The following is a 21,657-nucleotide window of genomic DNA, read 5'->3' as shown; positions in this document are numbered from 1 at the left end:
CCAGGAATAAGTGCTGGCAGAGTAACAATGCATCCTGGTATGGGAGGACCCCTATAGAAAGCTGTTAAAATAATTCAGAGCCAGGACCAAGTAAGAGGAGATTCCTGCTTTGTTACTCAGCCTTATATCTTGGAATTTGACCTGAGTGGGAAGAAAGAAGCAGGGAGAGAATGAGAAAGAGATTTCTGAGGCTCTTCCCCCATCTCCAGATCCTTCCTCCTGAAACATCCGCATCGGCCATGTGGAGCTGACGCAGGCTGGACCTGAGCAGTAAATCCTCTGCCTCACTGAGGAGTAAATGTGCTGGAATTCCACATCTTTTTGGAAAGGAAGATGGAGCTTATGAATTCTCATTATGTAGGTGACTAGGTATGGGAACATTTAATTGAGTGATTGGTTGGGTTATTTGGTGTACTGGTTTAGCTCGTTAGGGTTAATATTAGGGCTACCCAAAATAAATGGGAAGGCGACATGGTGGCTTCAGCTGATGTACATCCTGACAAACTGATGAAGTGTAATCCTGCGAGCGCATTTAACAGCAGCAGTGGAGACGCAGCGACAGTGGTTTCATTCCTGCAGACTCTTCCTCTTTACACATCTGCAGCTCTCAGCCCTGTGCTGAAGCAGTGCTTTAGTTCTCTGTTCCTGTCCCCACAATGGTGTCAAGCTCTGGCAGCGTGCGGCTGTCGCTGCGGTCCCTTGCTGTGCTTTTGTAGCTGGAGTGGAGTTCCTGCAGACGGATCTTGTAGTACGAGTGGATGTTGTACACTTCTGCTAAGTTGGATTTTGGAATAATCACATTTGTTGTAATCCTTCAGGCAGCCTCATAGCTTAGCAGAAAGTCAACTTTTCCTCATGCGGGCTTCCATGCTTCAAGTTACAAACTGGAATAGACTCATGTAATGGTGAATTTTGTAGAAAAGTTATGAAAGTGCTTGCCAATTGTATAAACCTTCTTAGGCTTGAAAGACCAGAGAAGTTATGTTGGGTCATATGAGGACCAGGCTCAGTGAACGTCAGTAGCAGTGCAGGTCACCTGATGTGCAGTATATGATGGGAGCCCTTACCTTCTTAAACCAGAGAGCACAATTTGCCATTTGCCTCAGTGACACTTTGTCCGTGTGTGTGTGTCATAATGACAAAAGGCGGATAGATAAATGCTGCTTCAAAATACACTGGGAAGATAAGGGTTGCCAGTTTGTCTTCAGTGTACTGTGTTATTGGACTTAGACAAAGCATCTACTGTGATAAGTAACATACTACTTTGTGCTCTGAAAGAGTTTGGCCAATTTCCCCATCCTCATTCATCTTCAGCCTTGCCAAGTGCTGGAATGCTCCCAGAAAATATCTCCAGCCTGCCATCGTGGGACCAAGAGGTGTGAGAAATCTGGAAGCATATCAAAACTGCGTGGCTTATGCATTCAGAACAAGTCCTTGGTCCTTTGCTGATCCCTGGGATGAATAATATTCAGCAACTCTGGGGCCAGGGGTAGGTTAGAATTCAGAAGACGCCTCTGCAGCAATTGTGAGAAAGGGATTTCAGGGGGAGGCACAGACCCTCAGGACAGAATTCACACTGAAGTCAAGGAAAAAGAAATTATATCTTAAAAAGCAAGTACAATAAAGTTACCTTAGTCTATTTGTTAAGGAATTGTATTTTTGTTTTTTATGAGTGGCATGCAATTATTTCTCTCTCCAAACAAAGGTTATTTTAATAGGGTTATCCTGACTGTTATTGACTGTACTGCTCATTAAAGACATACATTTATGACATTCCCTGAACAAGTAGTTAAGGGGAGAACAAGTATTGCAGGTAAACGCACCCTGATTTTGTGTATCAGCATACCTGGATATCGTGGGATGTAGTTGAGGAAAATTAGTTAATTGTGGGTTAAAATAGAAGGAAAAGTTCTGATCTGTGAAAGTCCCCAAAGTGTCAGGCTACACCTACACTGCTAAACAAGACCATGAACTGATCTGTGACCCCGAAAACAAGTGGCACTGGCACAGCCTCAGGCTGCCCTCCCTCCTGGGAGCATTGTCTGAAATCCAGTGACAGGAGCTGAGGGACACCAGATCCCTTTGCTAACGCTGTTCTGCAGGTGCAGAGTGGCTAATCAGACAGTAAAAGCTGATTTTTCAGGACAGCATTTAAATGGCTGCATTTGTATGCTGGTGGGCATTGTGATTCAGTGTCAGTGCTGAGCTTTACCATCTTACAGATGTATCAAGGTTTTCTAAATCCTCCTGAGTCCTGAAGCATTTGGGGGATTGTGTGCTCGTCTGTTCACTTGGGCAGTTAGGAGCAATGTTGTAGTAGAGTGTTACACCTTCTCTGTTAAACCTCAAGTTCTGTCTGGGCTTATGCCTTCTCCAGCCAAGAAACACTGATACCCATGTTCTGGTCAGCTACTGAAGTGAAATCTGGTAATGATCGTGTCAGATTCACTGAAGTAGATTGTTGTGTGCAGAGCCTTTCATCTCTGGAGTAGGAAGTGTCACGTGCACTGTGAAGTGGAGCCATTGCCAGCAGACAGTTTATCTGTTATGTGGCTCTGTGAGTTGGGTGAAGGTTGTATGAAGGATGTCCAACGCTGTGTTTAAAAAAATTTTTCAACCTCTTGCTTAATGTTTTTTGAAAATACTCTCTCTTCAGATCTGGCTTTGAAAGCAGAGTTCATTCTTTTCCTCTGCTATATACCTTCTCTCATCTGTGGCAGTATGAGCAGATTTTGGAGACATGATGACTTCATCTGGTGAAGATGAATGACTTCCCTCAGGGGCTGCCTGACAGAAATTTGGAAGCAATCCCAATGCAGGAAATGTATTTGGATCTCTGTGTAGTATTGTTGAGCGTGATCAGGACCATCCTGTATTCTGGGTAGATGAGATCTTGGGTGTTCTTCGCCCGGGAGGTGCTTGGAACTTGAAAGCAGCAGTTGCTGCAAGAAGCCGCCTGTCTGTGTGGAGATGAGTCTTGGTGCTGGGGAATGCACAGCACTGCTGGTGGTGGAATCAGAGGCTAATTTCAATTTGAAGGAGACTGTGAAGATCTCTGCCCTCCTGCTCAAAGCAGGGCCAACTTACTTAGACAAGCTATTGCAGGGCCCTGCCTGGTTCCACAGCCCCTCTGAACCCGTTGCAGTGTTTAGCCACTCTCACTGTCACCTTTTTTTTTCCTTTAGGCCTGGCCGGAATTTCTGGAAGGATCTGAATCCATCTTCTCTATGATCCCCCATGATAGAATTAAAGAGACCGGTTATATTCCCCCATAACCCCCAGCTTAGCCTTCCCTGGGCTGAACAAGCCCTGCTCCCTCCCCCTCTCCTTCTACATCAAGTGCTCCAACCCACTAACCATCTCAGTGGATCTTTACTGAACTCTCTCCTATTTTTCAGTATCTCTTTTACACTGGGGTGCCAAAACTAGTCACTCTGTCCAGGTGTGGTCTCACAAGTGCAGAACAGAGGGGAGTAATCACTTCCCTCAACCTGCTGGCTGAAATACAGCTGGCTGTGCAGTCAGCCGGGTGAATTTTAACAGATGAGCTATATGGGTTTTTTTCTTCAGGCTGCCACTTGGTAGTGGTGTCTGGATGTCTGAACGAGAAATTGCATTGGCAAGATTGTGTGAGCTGCAGATAGAAAAATGGAGCCAGATACGTCTCATCACACAATATTGTCCTAGCTACTCATCACAAGCTAGCAGCTTCATTCAGGTTGCCCAGGAACAATAAGCTCCTTGTGAGGACCCCCAGTACAGCAACAGGTTGGCTTTAAGAGTTGCCTTTGCCTTGATCCGTTCAAGTGATATCGTAAGTTAGACTCCTCTGAATTGCCTTTTGGAAGAGCTCATTGCATGGGGAGACTGGGAGGCTGAGTCTCCTGATTCACACAGCTGAAGCTAGGTAGTGTGAACATGCCCCAGGGAGCCACATTGCCAAAGCTTTGTTGAAAGAGAGAAGAAAGACCACTTCCCCACCATTGATGTGGTAATGGCCTCCAGAACACTGAAGTGTGGCTCTGTCAATGACGCACTGATTGCTATCTGAAAGTCAGTCTTCTGGGATATGAATGGAGGCTATTTTGTTCTTCTTCAGTTCATAAATTAGTGCATCTGAGTAGCCAGTGCCTGTGAGGGAGAGAACAGCTCAAGTGGTGAGAAAGCACGGCTTTCTCATGCTTCTGTCTTTGTGCATTGGCCATGGGTGAGTGGCCTGCTGATTTCACAAGAAGCCCTGTTCAGAAGTGAGCGTGGGTAAAGTTGGCATCTTTTATCTGCGTGCCATCTATGTAGGATATCCAGAAGTCAGGATTCCCCTTCTCTCACGGAACAGGCTGTGACCCCGGTCGGAGCTGGCGCTGAGGGTCCCAGCTCCAGTCTCATTCATACAGGACTTCCCCTCAATGACACACTAACGGTGACATGCTGCTGCAGCATCTCCCCATATAGTACAAGTGATGCGAACTTCAAAACAGAAATCTTGAGCCCAAATAAAATGAAGTAACAATAAAACAGGGAATCTTTAAACAAAGGTGCCTGTACGGTACCTGCAGCACCGCAGTGGATTTAGAAATGCTGTTGGTGTCCTCCACTGCTTACAGTGGCTTTGTCATTTCAAAGTCCAGGTTTCTTTTTTCCCTTTTAAAGTTGCTGTCTCTGAAATATTCTACTTGACATTTTCTCTACACTAACAGGATTTTTTTTGTTGATTCTGGAAGCACTTGAGAACAGGGGAAATTGGCCAAGACATTCAAAAGTTAAATTAAAATCTGACTCTGCAAATAGCCAGGGCCATTGGTGTGAATAACTTCACTCTTCAGTAAAAGATACTGAGGGAGAGCAGAGAACTGTATCAGACAGAAATGCTTAACGCATTCAGATAAAAGTAATCTAGGGTTGGCTAGGGTGACGTCCAAAGAAGATATTGGATATTTGGATCAAAAACTATTGATTACAGTGGAGGAATTGCTGATGCTGCGGGTTACGATCAGGACATTCCTAAGCTTGCTCTGCACTGGTTGTTGTGAGCTTTGTAAAGCATTCAGCTGCGTAAGAACAGGATTTACGGGTAGGTAATCTGCAGCAGTCATTTTGGAAAGCTTTTAATCATGGGTTAATTTTGGTGTCAGGAGTTTTTGTGTGCACCTATGGATTAAAGAACGTATGATATGTCTAGAATTCAGAGAGGGATGCAAACAATCCTCGTGGTATATATAATCTTTTCCTGCTTGGAGATGTCGCTGATGTTGATCAGAACAGCTGTGCCAGTTTCCTCTTGAAAAGTGTTCATTTACTGAGAACAAAATACGTGAAATGTCATCCCTAGTGATACATTTGTCTCTGCATCTGTGCCCACATCTTCTGGGGCCAAAGTTTCCACATTCTTGCTTCTTCCAAAGTTGTTGTGGTGGAAGCCTTTCCCCTTTATAGCAATGTTGGGTTTTTTTCAGTAAAAAACAAACAAAGCTATTTTCCATTTCAGAATGCAAGATGTAATATCTCTGGAGAGATTAACCTTCTTTCCAGAGTTGTTTTTGTGGTTGAAAGAATAAATCTGTTATCATTAAAATAAAAAAAAAAATAATCTGCACCTCGTTATTTCCAGAAATAAAGATGACATAATGAGATTTATTAAGAATTGACTCTGGGTGAACTAAAGAGAGATCCAACCCCAAAGACTTTGTGTTCTAGAAAAAAGGCAGAAAGACAATAGGATGGACACAGGGGAAGCTAGAAGAGGGAATTGCTCTGTGATATTAGTAAGAAAATATGTTCTTTTGAGGAAGGACTCTGAGAAGTGGCTTGGCAAACGTGGCAGGAGGAGTTAATCAAACCTCCTTCATGTGTTAGGTTGACTGAGCTCAGTTGCGTGAGGCAGAGATGTGAGAGATGCACAAAGTATCAGGAGTGGCATGGCCGGGAGGAAAGATTCGGGAGGAAATGTAGAGGGCAAGAAGCGTTAACATGATAACTTGTCCTTTCCCACCTGCCCCTTCCCTCAGTTCCCTCTCCTGCTTCTCTGCCATAACTGAGCCCCTGGTTAGCTGCTGGATCCCCATCCCACTGACACTGGCTCCTTGCTGTACCACCAACTCTTAGGAGCAGCAGTAAAAATATTCCTCCACATATCCATGAGAAGAAACGTGGTTTGGCATTTGGCAGAGTCACGGGATTGCAGATTTAGTGCTGAGGCAGCAGGTTTTGTGAGCAGACTGGCTTCTCATGTGCACTACCTGGGATGCCAAATTTCTCTATGGCTTTTCTTTCAATTCTGTACCCCCTCCTGCACCTCTGTGGGGTGGGCCATTCGTTTTTTTTCTTTTTTGCTTTGTTTTTTCCTTCTCTTTTACCTTGGGGCCATCAACAGGTTTGTTTCCTGATCTCTGTGCAGGGTGTCTGCTTTGAAGACAACTTCTCACCTTTTAGTTACTGAAGGAATGTGTGGAATGAGGCCCCATGGCCCTGGCCTATCACCCAGCCAGGCTGTGTTTGTACATGCAGTGGAGAAGGAGCAAGGTGCTTGCAGTCCCTGGGAGCAGACTCTGCCCCTGCAGGCACTGCTTGGTGGGCAGCGAAGGAAAGATGGCAGTGGCATGTGTGGGGGACGGGGATGGCCTTTAAATGCGTATCTGAGCATTTCACTACACTGAAAAATACTCGTTGGTAGTGCCAGCAGCAGTATAGCCATGTAGCTACAGATCCTCATCCACCAGGCAGAGTTTCAACTTGTTGTAGCGATGAAGTTTTCTTGACAATATGAACGTCTAAGGCAGATCCCTGAGTAAATCAGTCTGGCAAGAGGAGTGGGTTGCTGATCTGGCTGCAGTGGCTCCGGGATATTTGCAGGAGGAGAGGGTTATTCCCACCTCCACGGATCTGTCATGACTGTCGGTGTCACTGTGTTCGTATTTCCTCTTACAACCGCATCCGCCAAGAGGGTGAGCAAGACAAAAGAGCTTTGGTGAATCCAGCTGTCACAGTGGAGCCTGTTTGCCTGCCCCGCTCCCTCGTGCCAGGGTGGGCAGTGTGCCATGCTCCAGCCCCTCTGGCTCACAGCTGGGTGTTTGGGTTTAAACCACAGGCAGCCGTGAGTTTGTGCGTGTGCACCCCGGCTCTGCAGCGTGCAGAGGCAGGGGCACACGTTCACGTCCGCCAGAAAACAGCTGGGGATGGGGAACGTCCTAAACCACCCTCCCCGTTTGCAGGGGAGTGTAACTCAGTGACACTTGAGATGGTTGGGTTTGTCCGTATGGCTGAAGCAATAATCCAGTTGTCACATCCACAGAGGCCTGAATAGACACAAAGGGAGGAATTTCTTGCACCCAAACCTATTCTTCACAGCTGGAGTGGCTGCTCCACGTTCCTCTTATGATCAGTGGAGATAAAAGTAGGACTTTCAGAGCACATTTCTTACAACCTATTGCTGATGCAGGGTGGCAGCGCTGACGCCCTGGACCCCGTCCGCAGCGCTGGCTGGGCCGTGCTGGTTGCACGGGGTGTCTGTGCACACAGTGTGTGTTGTGTGCTGCTGGCGGAGGGACCTGTGCCCCTGTTTTCACAGAGGTGTGTGCGGATGGGCTGCAGCTGAGGGGCGAGCCTTTGCCTCACTGTGAACACCAGAGTCTGTCACTCAGGAAAGCTTTGCTAATGTGTCCTGCCTGTAACCCGTGTGTGACGAGCAATCCTAATTACCCGTGCAAATACTCCCAAGGCTGGAGGAGACCCCATGCTACTGTCTCATCTGGAGAGAGACTAAGCAATCCTATTGCCTCTCCTAGAACATCAAGTCACAGCATCACTTCAGGGCTATGTACAGGCACAAAATGGGACTAAAACAATCCAAACTCTTACCCCTTCCATAATTACCTGGCTAATGAGCCCAAAGACCTTTACTCTCTGGTCAGTCACTGGTTCTGATTTTGCTTAATATAATCAGCATCTGAGCAGATAATATGCTAGTCATCAGTCAGGCTGAATGGTAGTGTTTTACCCTTGTTTTGCTGTGCTGCACCTGCAAAGTGGTATACCCTGAACAAATAGCCATGCTGTCAACGGGACCCAAGTACCGGTTAAAGTCTGTACTCTTCACCTCTTGGCAGAGAAGAGCAGCACTGACTGAGTTTGAACAAAATCAATCCTGCAGTGGGGGGTTTCTTGCTCCTTTCTGCACTTGGCCAGGACACCCCTGGGGGATGCTGTCTCCTGAGAGGGGGTAGAAACACCCGTGATGGAAATTACACTGACAGTCTTCCTTCACCCTTGATTCCCTTTGCAGAGCACAGTTGGAGAGAATCGATGGCTTCAAGGGCACCTGATACAGCTGCTAATCAGTTACTGCGATTTGAACACAGCGGCAAGATGGGCACAACGCTGCAATTTGCCCAAGGAGATGCTGCCTTATGGAGTGGCTGATGAGCTTCAAAAGCTTCAGATCCAAGAGAGGTAAATACTCTGTTTCATGCCTTTTCAGTGTAGATTACTTATCATACAAAGACTACGTATTTGCTTAAAATAATGTGCCATAATACATCCTTGGGGAGATAATTTTGCAAAAACTTCCTCCATTTACTCTGATCACATCTTGGCCATGTACGTGCTGCATTTGCTTTTCATAAGCCTGGAAATGTCTGTGAAAGGTACATTTTAAACTCAATCCTGAGTACTTAGAAGCTGTATGAGATTGCGTCATGCTGCAGAGGGGTCTTCAGACTCCCTTTGCCAGATCAGCAGCTCAAATGAAATTACGTGGGTAAGATCTGGATACGCGTCTGTCTTACTGACCTGATTACACATCTGTCAAAGTTTGTATACTCTGCATCCCCCACTGTACTGCAATCTAGTTTAATTCCTTTTAGGAGACTGATGGGCAATAAAATAATTTTAAAGTTCCTTAAATTTTTCTAATTGTATTTATTTTCTGCCCCTCTTGACAGCTATAAGCCATTTTTCATCCCAGTCTGTAATTTTTGCCCCATCCAAAGCTCTCAGAAGTAATGGGAGTTTTTGACTTTCGGGGTCAGATCCCGGAAGAGTCACATTAATTGAATTTAGGATAAAACCGGGCTCTCCAGCACAAATTTACCAAGTGAGCTTAAGAAGCCTTTAGCCCCCTAATTAGTCTCTGTCCCCTTTTCTTCCTCTAATGCAATCCCAATAACACAGAGCCATGGTTCCTCTCCTGCTTTGGGACCCCCATGTTGTACACAGCAGTAGCTGCAGTTCCTCTCTCAATGGGAGCTTCATCCTTTGCATGACCTGAAACAAGAGTGCAAAGGCAGAGGTACAAAAAAAAAGAATTGTAAAATCCTTATATTAAGAAGGGTTCTTACAACTCCTTGATTTGAAGTGCACAGAACTGTGCAAACCGCTCCAGTCAAGGATCTCTGTGAACCTGCTGGTGTAGGAGGAGTAAAGCGGAAGGATGGAGGGAAGAGGGCGGCCAGGGTCCATGCTGCGTGTAGACAAAGCTGTGCAAAGTTGAAAAGAGGCTCTACGTTTCAGAAGGCACATATAGTCACCTAAACTGTTAGCAGCTGTCTGATCCCCCCAGCAAGCTCTATCTGCAGGAGTACCAGGGCTTTGTAGTTCTGGTTCTGGTATTCTGTGCTGTGTCTCTTGGAGAAAATGGCCTAAAATCACCCTCATCATGCAACAAGATCCCAGGCAGTTGCTCAGCTATGCTGTATGGAGGAAGAAGGGCTGTATTTGAAAAAAATGACTCAATGCAAATGATTTGCTGCGCCCCAGTAATTCACTTTTATACTCGTGTGAGTGATGGTATCTGCCATGCTTCAGTGACTGTCCACGAGATGTTTAGGCAAGTTATTCAGAGATAACCATGTTTAGCAGCCTTTTTTAAAACCTTTTTTTTTCCTGCGGAAAGGCCTGCACACATGCAGGCTACTGCAAGTCTTGTGGAACTGCAGAGCTTGCAGATGATACTGCATGAGGGTGCTGTGAGGGTCTCACCCAGGACTGCGCAGGAGATCTGGAACCTCAGGCTGGATGAGGTCTGGCTGGTAGTCCCATCAACGCGCAGCCCCGTAGCCTCTGTGCCCATGCGTGTTTGTGAGCCAAACTCCTGCAAGGCTGCAGGCTACCACAGTCCTTGGGCTCAGAGTAATTACACCATCACCTTGCTGGCCTGCTACAATCAAACATTATTTTCTCCACTCATTCATGTGCAGGAATTCATCTAGTCGGATTCTGTGCACAGAAGAGGACTTATCCCTGAATGCTCAATGCAAACACAGGTGAGCTCTGGGCTGTGTGGTTGGAGGGCAGCACAGCTCAAAGCCTTGCTGTCACTCCAGGAGCAATCACATGTTTCCAGGTAGAGTCAAGGCTTTTGTCGAAAACAGAAGAGAGGAAGCAGTGAGAATTTTGGGGTTCCTTTAGGACTCTTCCATTGCAATACACATCAGTCACCTTACTGCACGGTGTTGTGCTTGGCTGGACTTGGCACCACTTGCCTGACCACTTACCTCCTTTACCCTCACTGGTGAAATGTGTTGGGTTTTTTTTAGCATGGAGATTAGTGTTTCTAGTTCATAAGCCAGGTGAGATTAGAGGAAGGTTTGTGAGAAAATCTTGACCACTCCTGAGAGGTAACTGTTTACAACTTTGTGCAAGCTGATAGCCCGTATCCTTAGGATCGTGCAAACAGAGCCCTTGAAGCCTGTAACGCGAGGGAGTAACTTCCTACATGGAGCTGAACCTCTCAGCGTACATGGTGGGAATCTGAATCTGATTTGAAATGGACTGTGTGTCCAGGAGGAGTTGGTGGTGCCATCATACACTGCCTGTATGGGGAGGAATAAAGCCAGCGAAAGTCGATGATCACTGCTCCCTGGGTAGCGACTTGGACGCTTTCAGCGCTGTGCTCTTGGTGTGGGAAGCAGAGGCAGGGTCCCCCTTGGCATGGCTGTTGCACGAGTGCACGCCCATGCTCATCTGCTGCCTCGCATGGTCTGGGGCTTTCTCCTGTTACATGCAGATGATTTGGGTGCTTCCTTGTACCTTATGTGCAGGACTTTCCTACTGGTGTCATATGTCAGAATTATGGACTCCAGCTAACAGTCGGGATCTGTCACTGGCTGCCTGGTTCATGCTGACACCTCACTAGAGGATAAGGAGACTATTTTAAGAAGACCAAGCCTGAGACCGAGCGAGGTTACCTGCTCTAACAGGTTTATCATGAAGTTGGTTGTCTTCAACATTACAGCAAATTTCCATCTCCTGGAAGAGGTGTTTATGCAAAAACTGCAGCTTTCATAACTAAAAATTGTATTTCTAGAGCATAGATTGGACTAACTTGAATTACACAGAAGGTGACTGGGAACATGGGGTATTATTTTTTAAGGCTGATGATTTTGGGAGGGTCTCACAGATGGCCTCGAACAGTTCATGGGCTGAGCTTCATGGGTCTGATCTTTCTTCTAGTGCAGATCTGCACTGGTTCACATTTAAGCCCCATGGAACCTCAGGAAATACAACACAGATGTAATCACCCTCAAAACACTGTCTGCAAAGGCCTGCTTCTCCAGATGGTATATGGCTTTCTTGGAGCACAGGAAACTCTTGTCTGTCTAGGACATGTGTCTGCTTAGCTCTGGTGCATGGCTGGAGCTGATCTCTTCCCTCCTGAAGCTGCACCAGCCACCACTTGGGAGCCAGAGGTTTTTGCATGAGGTGTAATCCCTCAAAACACAAAGGGGTGGTTAACAGGAGCGTGACTTAGCCACAGCCTCTGTGTATCTAGAAAGATAAAAACCATCAGTACATCTCTCTGCTCTGGGAATCCTGTGTGGTGTATGGGTGGAGTGAAGGCATGCTGGTTAGGATGTGCTCTGCCATTCCTGAGGAGTTGTGACAGATGAGTAAAACCCTTTGTGCCCCAGTTTACTCAGTCAAGATACCTGCTGCAGTAGCTGCTATAAAATCAGCAGAGCCATGGAACCTAATAAAACAGTCTGTCTGCCTTATTTATTGAGCTAACAAAGCAGCAGGTTCCCAGAGAGGGTGTTCACACTGTAGAGAACAAGGTGGTACCAGCATATAAATGACATCATCTCTGCTAGTCACACCATATGCGGCTCCTGAAATCTGCAGGTGAGAATATTCCTGGAGACCTGAGACTGCACACCTTCATTAAATATTTTACACAAATATTGACTTCCCCATGCACACAAACCCATGGAAAAGAGTGTTTGTACAGTGAAAGCTGCTATGCTACAAAATTAGTCACACAGTCCCCTAAACATAAGGTTAGTAAATAGTTTCTCAAATAATAAAACATTTCAAGTCTCCATGGGAAAGAGACTATCCAGAAATTTGTGATATGTCCAAAATAGCTGGATATTTTTTATTAGTTTCTTTCCTCTGATTGCATCATCTGGCTGAGACACCACAGCAATATGCTGACCTTCCAGTTACAAGGCCATTTCAAGAGACTCTGTTGCATTTTGAAAAGAAAATGTGCTGTGTAAGATCCTGTTGTAGGAAATCAGTTAGCTCATTTCTGCATACATCTTCCAACATTCCCAGGGTATTAATACACAGATACTGAATTTCTCTGTGTGGTGCCATCTGAAACCCAAATGGAGGGAGTAGCACAAGCAAGGCGCTTGGTCTGTGGGTTCAGCTGGCTGCCTTCCCCTAAATATAGAAGGGTTTGAAACTTTATTTCTGAACTTTTCTCATTTCATCCCTGTGCAACGTAGGACAAATGGTGCAACCTATGAGGATGTTTTACAGGGAAGGGGATGGAGGAGAAGAAGCTGGACAGCATCAGGGAGGTCCGTGAAGCCTTCCCAAGCCATTGCACTATAAAATGATGAGGCAGATTCACCCGTTTCCAGCTGGTAGTGATCTTGGTGTGGAGCAGTCTGAGAGTCTCTTTCTGAGCCAGTTCTGCTGGGAGAAGTGTGAAGCTCCTGTTTGGACACAGTGCTGGTCAGAGCTGACATCTCTGTTATGTATTACACCGTGGGAGCTAGCAGACTTCCATGTTAACCTCGAGGGCAGAAAGCAGTAAATCTAAAATGTGTTATCTCTGAATGTGGAAACAGCTGCCCAGCTTTGTCATCCAAGTTGCATCAGTTCTGGGAAAGAGAGCTGAGCTTTGAGGCCAGGGCTTGGGATTCTGACTCCAGCAAGTGTTTCTGTTTGGGTGTTCCCTGCAGTGGGTATAGTGCATGTGCGTGGTGAGGTCTTGGACACAGGGCCACTTCCGTGATGGGAATGAAAAGAGAGGATGAGTCAAGATGAAAGAGATTGAGATTACAGGGAAGGTGAGGAAAGAGAGGGTAAGAGAAAGAGTTGAGTAGCTTGGGGAAGTAGAAGGCCAGGGTGAAATAAGGGGCTTAAAACTCCCTGATGTTTCTCCAATCCAGGATTGACTCTCATTGCATGGCTTAAAGCTGTTGCATCTGATTCTGTGCAGGGTAGAAGATGCCTCAAAAGCAGATAATTATGAAGAGAGTAAGAAGAAGGACTATTACCAGCTTCCTATTCCACGGGCAAATATTCACTTCCTGCAGACTTGGGAAGAGACGCTGCAGTGCTGGGAAAAGGTGCTGCAGGTGAGTGGTACTCTGGTATTTACTTTGCAAGGTCAAGGAGCAGAAACTCCATAGCAGGCTGGTGCACAGGGTTGTATGTGAGCCACTGCCATCAAATGTCACCCTCCCCAAGTCATCCCCACATCTGCTTCCTCTAGGCTTGTCTGATTTGGGGAATGTGTTGGGAATTGCTGTGCCAGGAAAGGTCCCCCCAGGGGTAACTCAGGTGTGCCGTGAGAGTTACTTGTCTCTGTAGTAGTTTGCACACTGGCAAAGAGATGCAGCTGTTGGAAGGGAAATGCTTGTGTTCTGGGCAGGGACTGTCCAGGCTACTTTCAAGCGTAGACAGTCTCTAAGTGAAGAAGGCTTTTGTCTGTGTTGCAGCCTGGGCAGGTCGTTGGCATCGACATGGAGTGGAGGCCTTCGTTCGGCATGGTCGGGAAGCCCCGTGTCTCCCTCCTTCAGATGGCTCTGAAGGATGAGGTGTTCCTGCTCGACTTGCCACGGCTCCTTGAGCAAGCTGAGGCGGAGGGTGAAAAGGAGAAGCTTCCCCATTTCATCCAGATGCTCTATTCAGATGCGGCCATTACTAAACTAGGTAATATCACAGAATCACAGAATTGTCTAGGTTGGAAAAGACCTTGAAGATCATCCAGTCCAACCATCAACCCAACATTGACAGTTCCCAACTCCACCAGATCCCTCAGTGCTGGGTCAGCCCGACTCTTCAACCCCTCCAGGGACGGGGACTCCACCACCTCCCTGGGCAGCCCATTCCGACGCCCAACAACCCGTTCTGTAAAGAAATGCTTCCTAATATCTAGTTTAAACCTTCCCTGGTGCAACTTGAGGCCATTCCCTCTTGTCCTATCACTTACTACTTGGTTATTGCGTCTCTTCTCCCTGCCTTGGGTCTTTACACAGCTTATTTTGTGTAATTAATTCCTAGATCCTTTTGGGGCTGTCATTCTCTAAATCCACTTACCACAGAACCAGCTTTTGTAGCCCAGGGTATTCACATACTGCCATGCCAGGAAGCAGGATGACCAGTGTAACTGGGAATGGTAGAAACATCTCCCCATTTCGGGTTAGACCCAAGATTTCTGATTTAGCCTGCCCCCTCGAACTTGGGATTGTTTTAGTTCCATACTAAACGCTGACTTGCACCCAACCTTCAGTGGTCTAGGCAAGTCTGCTATCCAGAGCTTTCTGGACTTGTTGGCCCTGTCCCAAAGCTGCTGTGCTGGACACCAGAGCTCTCCTGCTTACCATACAGATTCTGTTTGGAGGCTTTTGGCAGAAGTTGTTAAACTTGGAGTTCAAGGGCAAATTCATAATTGCCTTTCACTGACCTGGCAGATTTTAAGTAAGTTGATCTTAAACTCAGCATTTTTCATCCACCTCTCCCAATATTGATCTGCAAGAGTATCTCTTAGGAACAGGAGAGACAGGAGTCTGCCTTGTTCCCTATCTTCCACCAACGTTTATACATATATTGTCAGCATTTTGACTCTGAACTAGAAAAAGCTGTGGTCTGTTAGCCATGATTTGAGTTTTCCTACCTGTGTGATTTGGGCTTGTTTTATCTCCAGGTTATGGGATGTCTGGAGACCTTAGCAGCCTTGCAGCCACATGGTCTGCTTTGAAGGACATGAACAAGCAAGCGCAAAGTGTGGTGGACCTACTCACGGTAGACAAACAAGTAAGAATGAACACATGAAGATGTGGAAAACTGTGTTTCCTGCATGTGCTCGTAGATAACTGTCAGGAATCCACAGCATTGTCTTTTTGTATCCCATATTGGCAGGGAGATGGCTAAATGAGTAAATAGACGTTTTCCGCTTGTGATTTTGAGGGTAATGTGATTCTGTAAAGAAAGACAGAAGCATTTAGTTTTCATCAACTAAAAAGTTAGAGCTTGATATACTAATAACTTGCTTCACAGTCTTATAAAAGATAGGAAATTGAAATGGAGATGTAGCTCCATGCAGCTAGGACAAAGTTTCTAAGCATAAGTCATATTTGAACTCAGTAAGACTAAATTCTTGTAGAAATTCTGATATTCCAGGATCATGCAGTATTGAAGCAGATATTATGGAGTTAATGATTTGTAGAGAACTCACAATGTTTGTAGGAGAGCTGCTGGTGGATTCAGCACAGGAATTTCTGTTCAGCTGAAGTACAGCTGCCTCTGGGTTTGCACAGAGTAGATTTTAGCAGTCTGCAGAAATGTTAAGGACAACCATTTTAATGGGTAAGATTTACAGAGTGTGTTTAAGGCTGTGAGTTGGGGTGAACCCAGATCTTTGGGACTGATAACTTAACCTGGGAAGGGCTGCAGGGTCTGAAGTACCTGCCAGCAGCTATTGCCTCAGTTTAATCTGAGAAACGGCAGCTGCAGAAAGGCCATTGCCCACTGTGTTACAGAAATACCTCTTCTCACTGGAGCTAGGAGGAGAAATGTGATGAATCACCACTGCTATCTTTTATTGAGTTGGTGCCCATCAGCCTCCAGCATGGCTGAGCACCCTGCAAACCTCTGAGAAGTCACAGTCACAGCCCCACTGCTCTAATGCAGTGCTGCACAACAATACACTTTTTTTCCTTCCCTGGCTATGAAACAGATTTCTTTCCAGCAAGTGTGTTTGTTAACCAAATAACCAGACGCCGTATATATCTAATGTCATCCCAGCCCTTGTCTGAGACAACGGAATTCAATATGCCAGGCAAGAGATAAAAATCATAGGGTTGCTACGTGGCCCCACCCACTGGAATAGGAGGTGTTGTAGAAGTTGTTTTATAACCATGTGTTTTATGTCCTTCTCTTTCCATCAGCTGCAGAAGAGCTCCATTGACTGGAAGAAGGGCGGCCGGAAGGTCGATGTACTGTCCCCAGAGCAGCGCTATGAGGATAGAGAGTTCAGGCAGCCAGAGAAAGGACTCAGCCTCTTGGTGCAACATGTGCTGGGGAAACCTCTAGATAAAACAGAGCAGCTGTCTAACTGGGAGAAACGGCCTCTCCGGGAGGAACAGATCCTCTATGCAGGTCTGGTCACTGACTCTGTGGCAAGGTGCTACCGATGGTCCATTACACGCTGTGTTTGTCTGTTCTCTGTCACCAGAAAAATCATTAAGTAACAAACGAAGAAAATGGCTTTGCAGAGTCGTTCCTGTTCAGAGAAGCCAGGATAAGTTATGTTTGTCCTTTTGTGGACATGGCTTTAGTGGTTGAAGTTTAAACTGTCCAGTGATTCATTATTTCCCTTATGAAAGAATTCCTGTGCTTTGCAGATTTTGTCTGATGAAACATCACCTCAGTGGAAACTCCTCTCAGTAACTGAAAGGAAGAAAGTCCACTTCCTTCTGCCTCATTTCACAGACTTTCTGTGAAACAAGTGCTGCAATCGTCATAGTGAAGTGCTTGTTAGAGCAGGGTTAAAAATGGGTAGATATGGTGTCAGAAACTGCAGCACAGAATCAGCACTGTGGAGGGACCAGTGGAGTTCATTGCTGATTACCCCAGAGTCAGAAGTCTGGGTCTAAATCTTTTCCTGGGGCATCAAAGGACAGTCTACTGAAGCGAACCAGCCCTTTGTTAAATTCAACTATCCTTGAAGCTGACACAGTTCCCACAAGAGTTAATCACTAGGACTCGTTAAACTGGCTTGGAGACTTAGACAGTTCCCGTTGCAAGGCACAGAAGCCGCATGGCAGTGCGTGTGGGCAGGTGAATGCAAACAACTCGGTTATTACTTTTTAAGATATTGCATCTAATGGGGAAGTTACCTTCCCATAGCTGAGCTGCAGTAATAAACTGTGGGCAAGCTGCTGCTCAGTAACAATAGCGAGTGAAATGGGTTGGCTGAAGCTATCTTACACGTGGTTTGAACAGAGGAACGCACTACAATTTGCATTGCGTTAGAGTCAGAGGTAGCAGAGGGCCTGTCGCTTTTTGAGCCTCTCTGCCTTAACTCTTTGTGATCATGTGTTAGGTCATGACTGAACCAGTAAAAGCGTGCAGGCTATGACATTAGTAAGTTGGAGCTTTGCAGGTTGTTTGCATTCAGTGGCATTTACAAAGGTGAGGGCTCTTCCTTGCATCAGGAAAGCCTCTGTTTTACTTTCGAGTGAAACCAGCTGAGGCTCATATTCCCTTATTTTCAGCTTCAGATGCGTACTGTTTGCTGGAGATTTATGAGAAACTCTGTAAGGATCCAGCGAGCTTTGGTCTGAGTTCAGACCTGACCGGGAGTCTGGTGGGAAAACCGAGCATAAAACCCAGGGCAAAGAAGCAGCTGAATAAACAAGAAGTACTGTCACCTTCTGGACAGGTTTGTAAACATCTTCAAAGAGCTGCGTGTTGCTCAAGACCCCTGCAAATCATATGTTGCCTTGTCTCTCAGTCATACTTTTAGGTATGCATGGCATGCCTGTTTGTAGTCTGTTCTCAGGACTATTGCAGCAAACATCTTCCTCGCTCCTCCCCTTTACCGGTAAGATGTGCTTTTTCCTTTGTGTGCCTTGGTTCAGCTTTCCCTGCAATTTTAGGTTCGTTTGTCTTCGCAGAATGTTGGTGCAGGTCTGCATGGCAGAATCCAGCTAACCTTGCTGGTAGAAATGCTCCTTCCACATTTCCTCAGCGGTGTGGGCTTGAATTCTGTGGCCTAGGTGTTGCATCGATGAGGCTTCAAAACTCTGACTTCCTTACTTTTGCTTTTAACTGAGCCTCTACACTTTGGTTTCACATTGGGAGTGCCTACTTTATTGTGTCTGGAGTAGAAGTCTGCAAAGTTAAAAACAAGGAATCCATTGAAAAAGTTTTTCTGGTGATTGCATGTCTCCTTGCCCACCATCACATACTCCCCCTGCGATATATGTTGTGGCAGAGCCTTAAAACTCCACCAGCCATAACTTGGAGCTGTGTGACTCTGCTTAAATATCTTGAAACGTGACTGGACCTTCTCTCTCAGTAATCAAGTTTTACTTTTAAAATGCAACCATCCGGTTGTTTATGCACCTATGAAAACATTAGCAGAAAAACAGTTTTGTTTATTAACTGAGAAGACTCGCTATGGCTGTGTATCCTTCTGAGTAGTCCCAGCTGTGTATTTAGCTCCTGAAGTCAATACTACCTTCCATGGCTGGACTGAGATGCTATTGATTATAGCCACCTTTTCAGGATCCTCCTTATCAAGTGTGTGTAAATGTACAGTATGCCATTAGTCTTAGTCAGGCAGTAAAACACAAAGCTGCTCAGTAGTTTCCTAAGCACTCTGTGTTCATGGGAATATTGTATGTTACAACAGATCTGACTGGCTGCTGCAGAGATGGGAAAAGTAAGTACTTCAGGCTTGAATTACCTTGTGAACTCACGGGTCATCTTTGTGTTCTGTACAGTCAGATTCATTAACTGAGAGGTAGTTGGTAAAACCTGGACTGGGATCAAAAAAGCAGACTTCTGGCTCTGCATCCTGCCTGACTCTTTCCTGGTGTTTCCTGGTCCACTATCTGAAGTGGGGCTAATGACACTATTCTCCTTTATAAGCTTTTTGCTCTCTGCTGGCATGAAACGTGAGAAAAAGGCTACATACGACATTGCTGGCCATTGAATAAACACTAGCTAAGAGACAGCTGCTGCTCCTTTACATCTGTTTGAACAGAAGCAGCAGCACAGGGTTAGTGTCTTCCAACTCCCTCATCACCGAAGGGTCAGCTTGATCTGTTATCACAGCACTGATGTCTCAGGGCACAGCTGCATCCACCAGGGTCCTTGCAGGAGCCGGTGACAGTCCAGCCTACGCAGTGCTGCAGAGCTTTGAGTGCCTGTACCAGCTTCTGGGAGGTGCAGCATCACAGAGATTGATCTCCCAGATCTGAGCTAGTTTGAACGGTCAGCCCAGGTGTATCTGCATGGTGTGGCACAGCATTTCCCGGCCTGAGTCAGCTCCTGCAGAGCTAATCCGCAGTGCTGCAGTAACTTTGGTTCCAAAGCCAGTGTAGCCCTGCGTAGGTGCTGGTCCTTCAGCCATCCCAGCTGATTCAAGTTCCTGGAGGCAAAAGCTGGACATTGGAGGTTCCCTAATAACTTCCCTTCTCCATGAATTTAGCTGTTGTATTTCTGGGAGCCTCCAATGACAAAGTCTCCAACTGCAGGAACTCCCCCAGCACCAGACATTTGAAATAAAATAAACAGAATTCAGGCACTGACTATTTTTAAACTTCCGAAGATAACAAAGCTGACGTGATTGCTTTGTCTACCTGTTTCTCCCTTTGTCTGTCAGATCCCCTTCCCAAATCATAACTTTGGCACACGTATATTAATTGCAGTCTAATCTGATAGGGGAATAGCAGTCTTGAAGATGTGTTGCTGTGAATTCATGAAAGTGAATGTCTGCGTAGAGCATAGAAGGCCAAGTTGGCATTTCTCCAGGGAAAGGCTGCAGATCCCTGGTTTGGGTGGCCAGCTGGCCAGTGAGTGAATGGCTAATTCAGAATTAGGCCCATCATGTGCTGCCTCCTGCCCAAGTGAAAGGTGGGCAAGGTAGAAAGGGCATGAAGGAGGAACTAGAGGTGTTGCAGAGCATGGGGGAGATTGTAATACAGGTGGACAGTTGGATTTGCCATGATGGGTGAATGCAGGGAGACAAAACACAGATGTACTGGAAATCAGCCTTCTGTTCTGCTGCTTACAGCTCTCTTGCCTCTCTGTAGCAATGCAAAGGATCCAAAAAGGAGACCTCATGTCCCCCTGCTCCCATCTCCCCAAAGGAGTTCAGCGTGGTCTGCGATAACATGCTGCAAGGCCTCGGACGTTATCTTCGCTGCCTCGGTGTAGATGTCCGGATGCTGGAGAATGACGATGACCACAGGAGAGCTGCTGAGGTTAGTCACACGTGTGTGTGTGTATCTGCACTCCTTGGGGAAGGCCTGCTGCTTACTGTGTAACTGCACTGGTTAGTCGCTCGCACTGGACAGGCAGCAGGTTGGCAGGAGCTGCCCAGCACATGCCTCCTTCTGTGCCTGTGCTGAGACCCAGTCCTCTGGTTCAGTCCAAGAAATTGTGCCAGGTGGCAGCTGGTATTAGCTAGTCCCTACAGTAGTGTGTGGGCTTGGTTCTCCATTTCCAGGAGAGAGGAGGTGAGCAGAGAGGGCTGTGATCTCAAATCCTATTTGTGTCTGTAGGTCTGTGTCATTGACAGCTGGGATGTTTCAAGCCATTCGAGGCACACAAGCAGAGTATAAAGATGTGACCTCCAGTCTCAAGTGTCTTTGATGGGGAGGCGGTGGTGTGTTTGCAACAGGACAAAAATCGGAGAAAGGAACCCAACATTCACTTAGGTTTCTAATGGACTCAAGTTTGGGCTTACAGGGAAGGTATTTGCCTGCCTTGTGCCTGGGTCAATTGGACAGAACCATTATTGAAAGATGGATGTTCAATATGAAAGGGAAAACTTCCATAATAAATTGCCATATAACGTCCTAGCTGGCTACCGCATTGTGAAATGACTCAAAGGTGATCAGCCATGACTTACAGTGAAATATTTGTGGCTGGAGCTGTCTGGAAGAGAAGGATCTGGGGGTTCTAACTGACCAGCAGCTGAACATGAGCCAGCAGTGTGCCCAGGTGGCCAAGAAAGCCAACGGCATCCTGGCTTGTATCAGAAATAGTGTGACCAGCAGAAGCAGGGAGGTGATAGTCCCCCTGTGCTCTGCACTGGTGAGGCCACACCTGGAGTGTTGTGTCCAGTTTTGGGCACCTCAATACGAGAGAGATCTCGAGGGGCTGGAGCGAGGGCAGAGGAGGGCAACGAGGCTGGGGAAGGGCCTGGAGAATAAATCCTGTGAGGAGCGATTGAAGGAGCTGGGACTGTTCAGTGTGAGGAGGAGAAGGCTGAGGGGAGACCTCATCACTCTCTACAGCTCCCTGAAAGGACGTTGTAGAGAGGTTGGTGCTGGTCTCTTCTCACAGGTGATTAGTGACAGAACAAGAGGGAACGGCTTTAAACTGCAACAGGGGAGGTTTAGACTGGACATGAGGAACAAATGTTTCCCAGAAAGAGTGGTCAGAGAGTGGAATAGGCTGCCCAGGGAG

General features: G+C 46.4%; 1 protein-coding gene across 12 annotated transcripts in view; it reads left to right on the top strand.

The window, feature by feature from the left end:
* The window catches only part of EXD3 (exonuclease 3'-5' domain containing 3), a 301,498-nt gene that overhangs the window by 134,416 nt on the left and 145,425 nt on the right, over positions 1-21,657 (top strand). For all 12 annotated transcript variants that reach the window (XM_074891167.1, XM_074891166.1, XM_074891170.1 and 9 more), the window contains 7 exons: positions 8,279-8,445; positions 13,448-13,586; positions 13,950-14,163; positions 15,158-15,267; positions 16,401-16,611; positions 17,730-17,896; positions 20,277-20,447. In XM_074891167.1, the coding sequence (XP_074747268.1) occupies positions 8,279-8,445; positions 13,448-13,586; positions 13,950-14,163; positions 15,158-15,267; positions 16,401-16,611; positions 17,730-17,896; positions 20,277-20,447 (1,179 nt within the window). The remainder of the gene's footprint in view (positions 1-8,278; positions 8,446-13,447; positions 13,587-13,949; positions 14,164-15,157; positions 15,268-16,400; positions 16,612-17,729; positions 17,897-20,276; positions 20,448-21,657) is intronic.

Source organism: Strix uralensis, chromosome 21 (genome assembly GCF_047716275.1).
Source record: "Strix uralensis isolate ZFMK-TIS-50842 chromosome 21, bStrUra1, whole genome shotgun sequence".
Lineage (NCBI taxonomy): Eukaryota > Metazoa > Chordata > Aves > Strigiformes > Strigidae > Strix > Strix uralensis.
The sequence above is the reverse complement of the archived record's forward strand: the minus strand, read 5'-3'. Positions and strand labels throughout refer to the sequence as shown.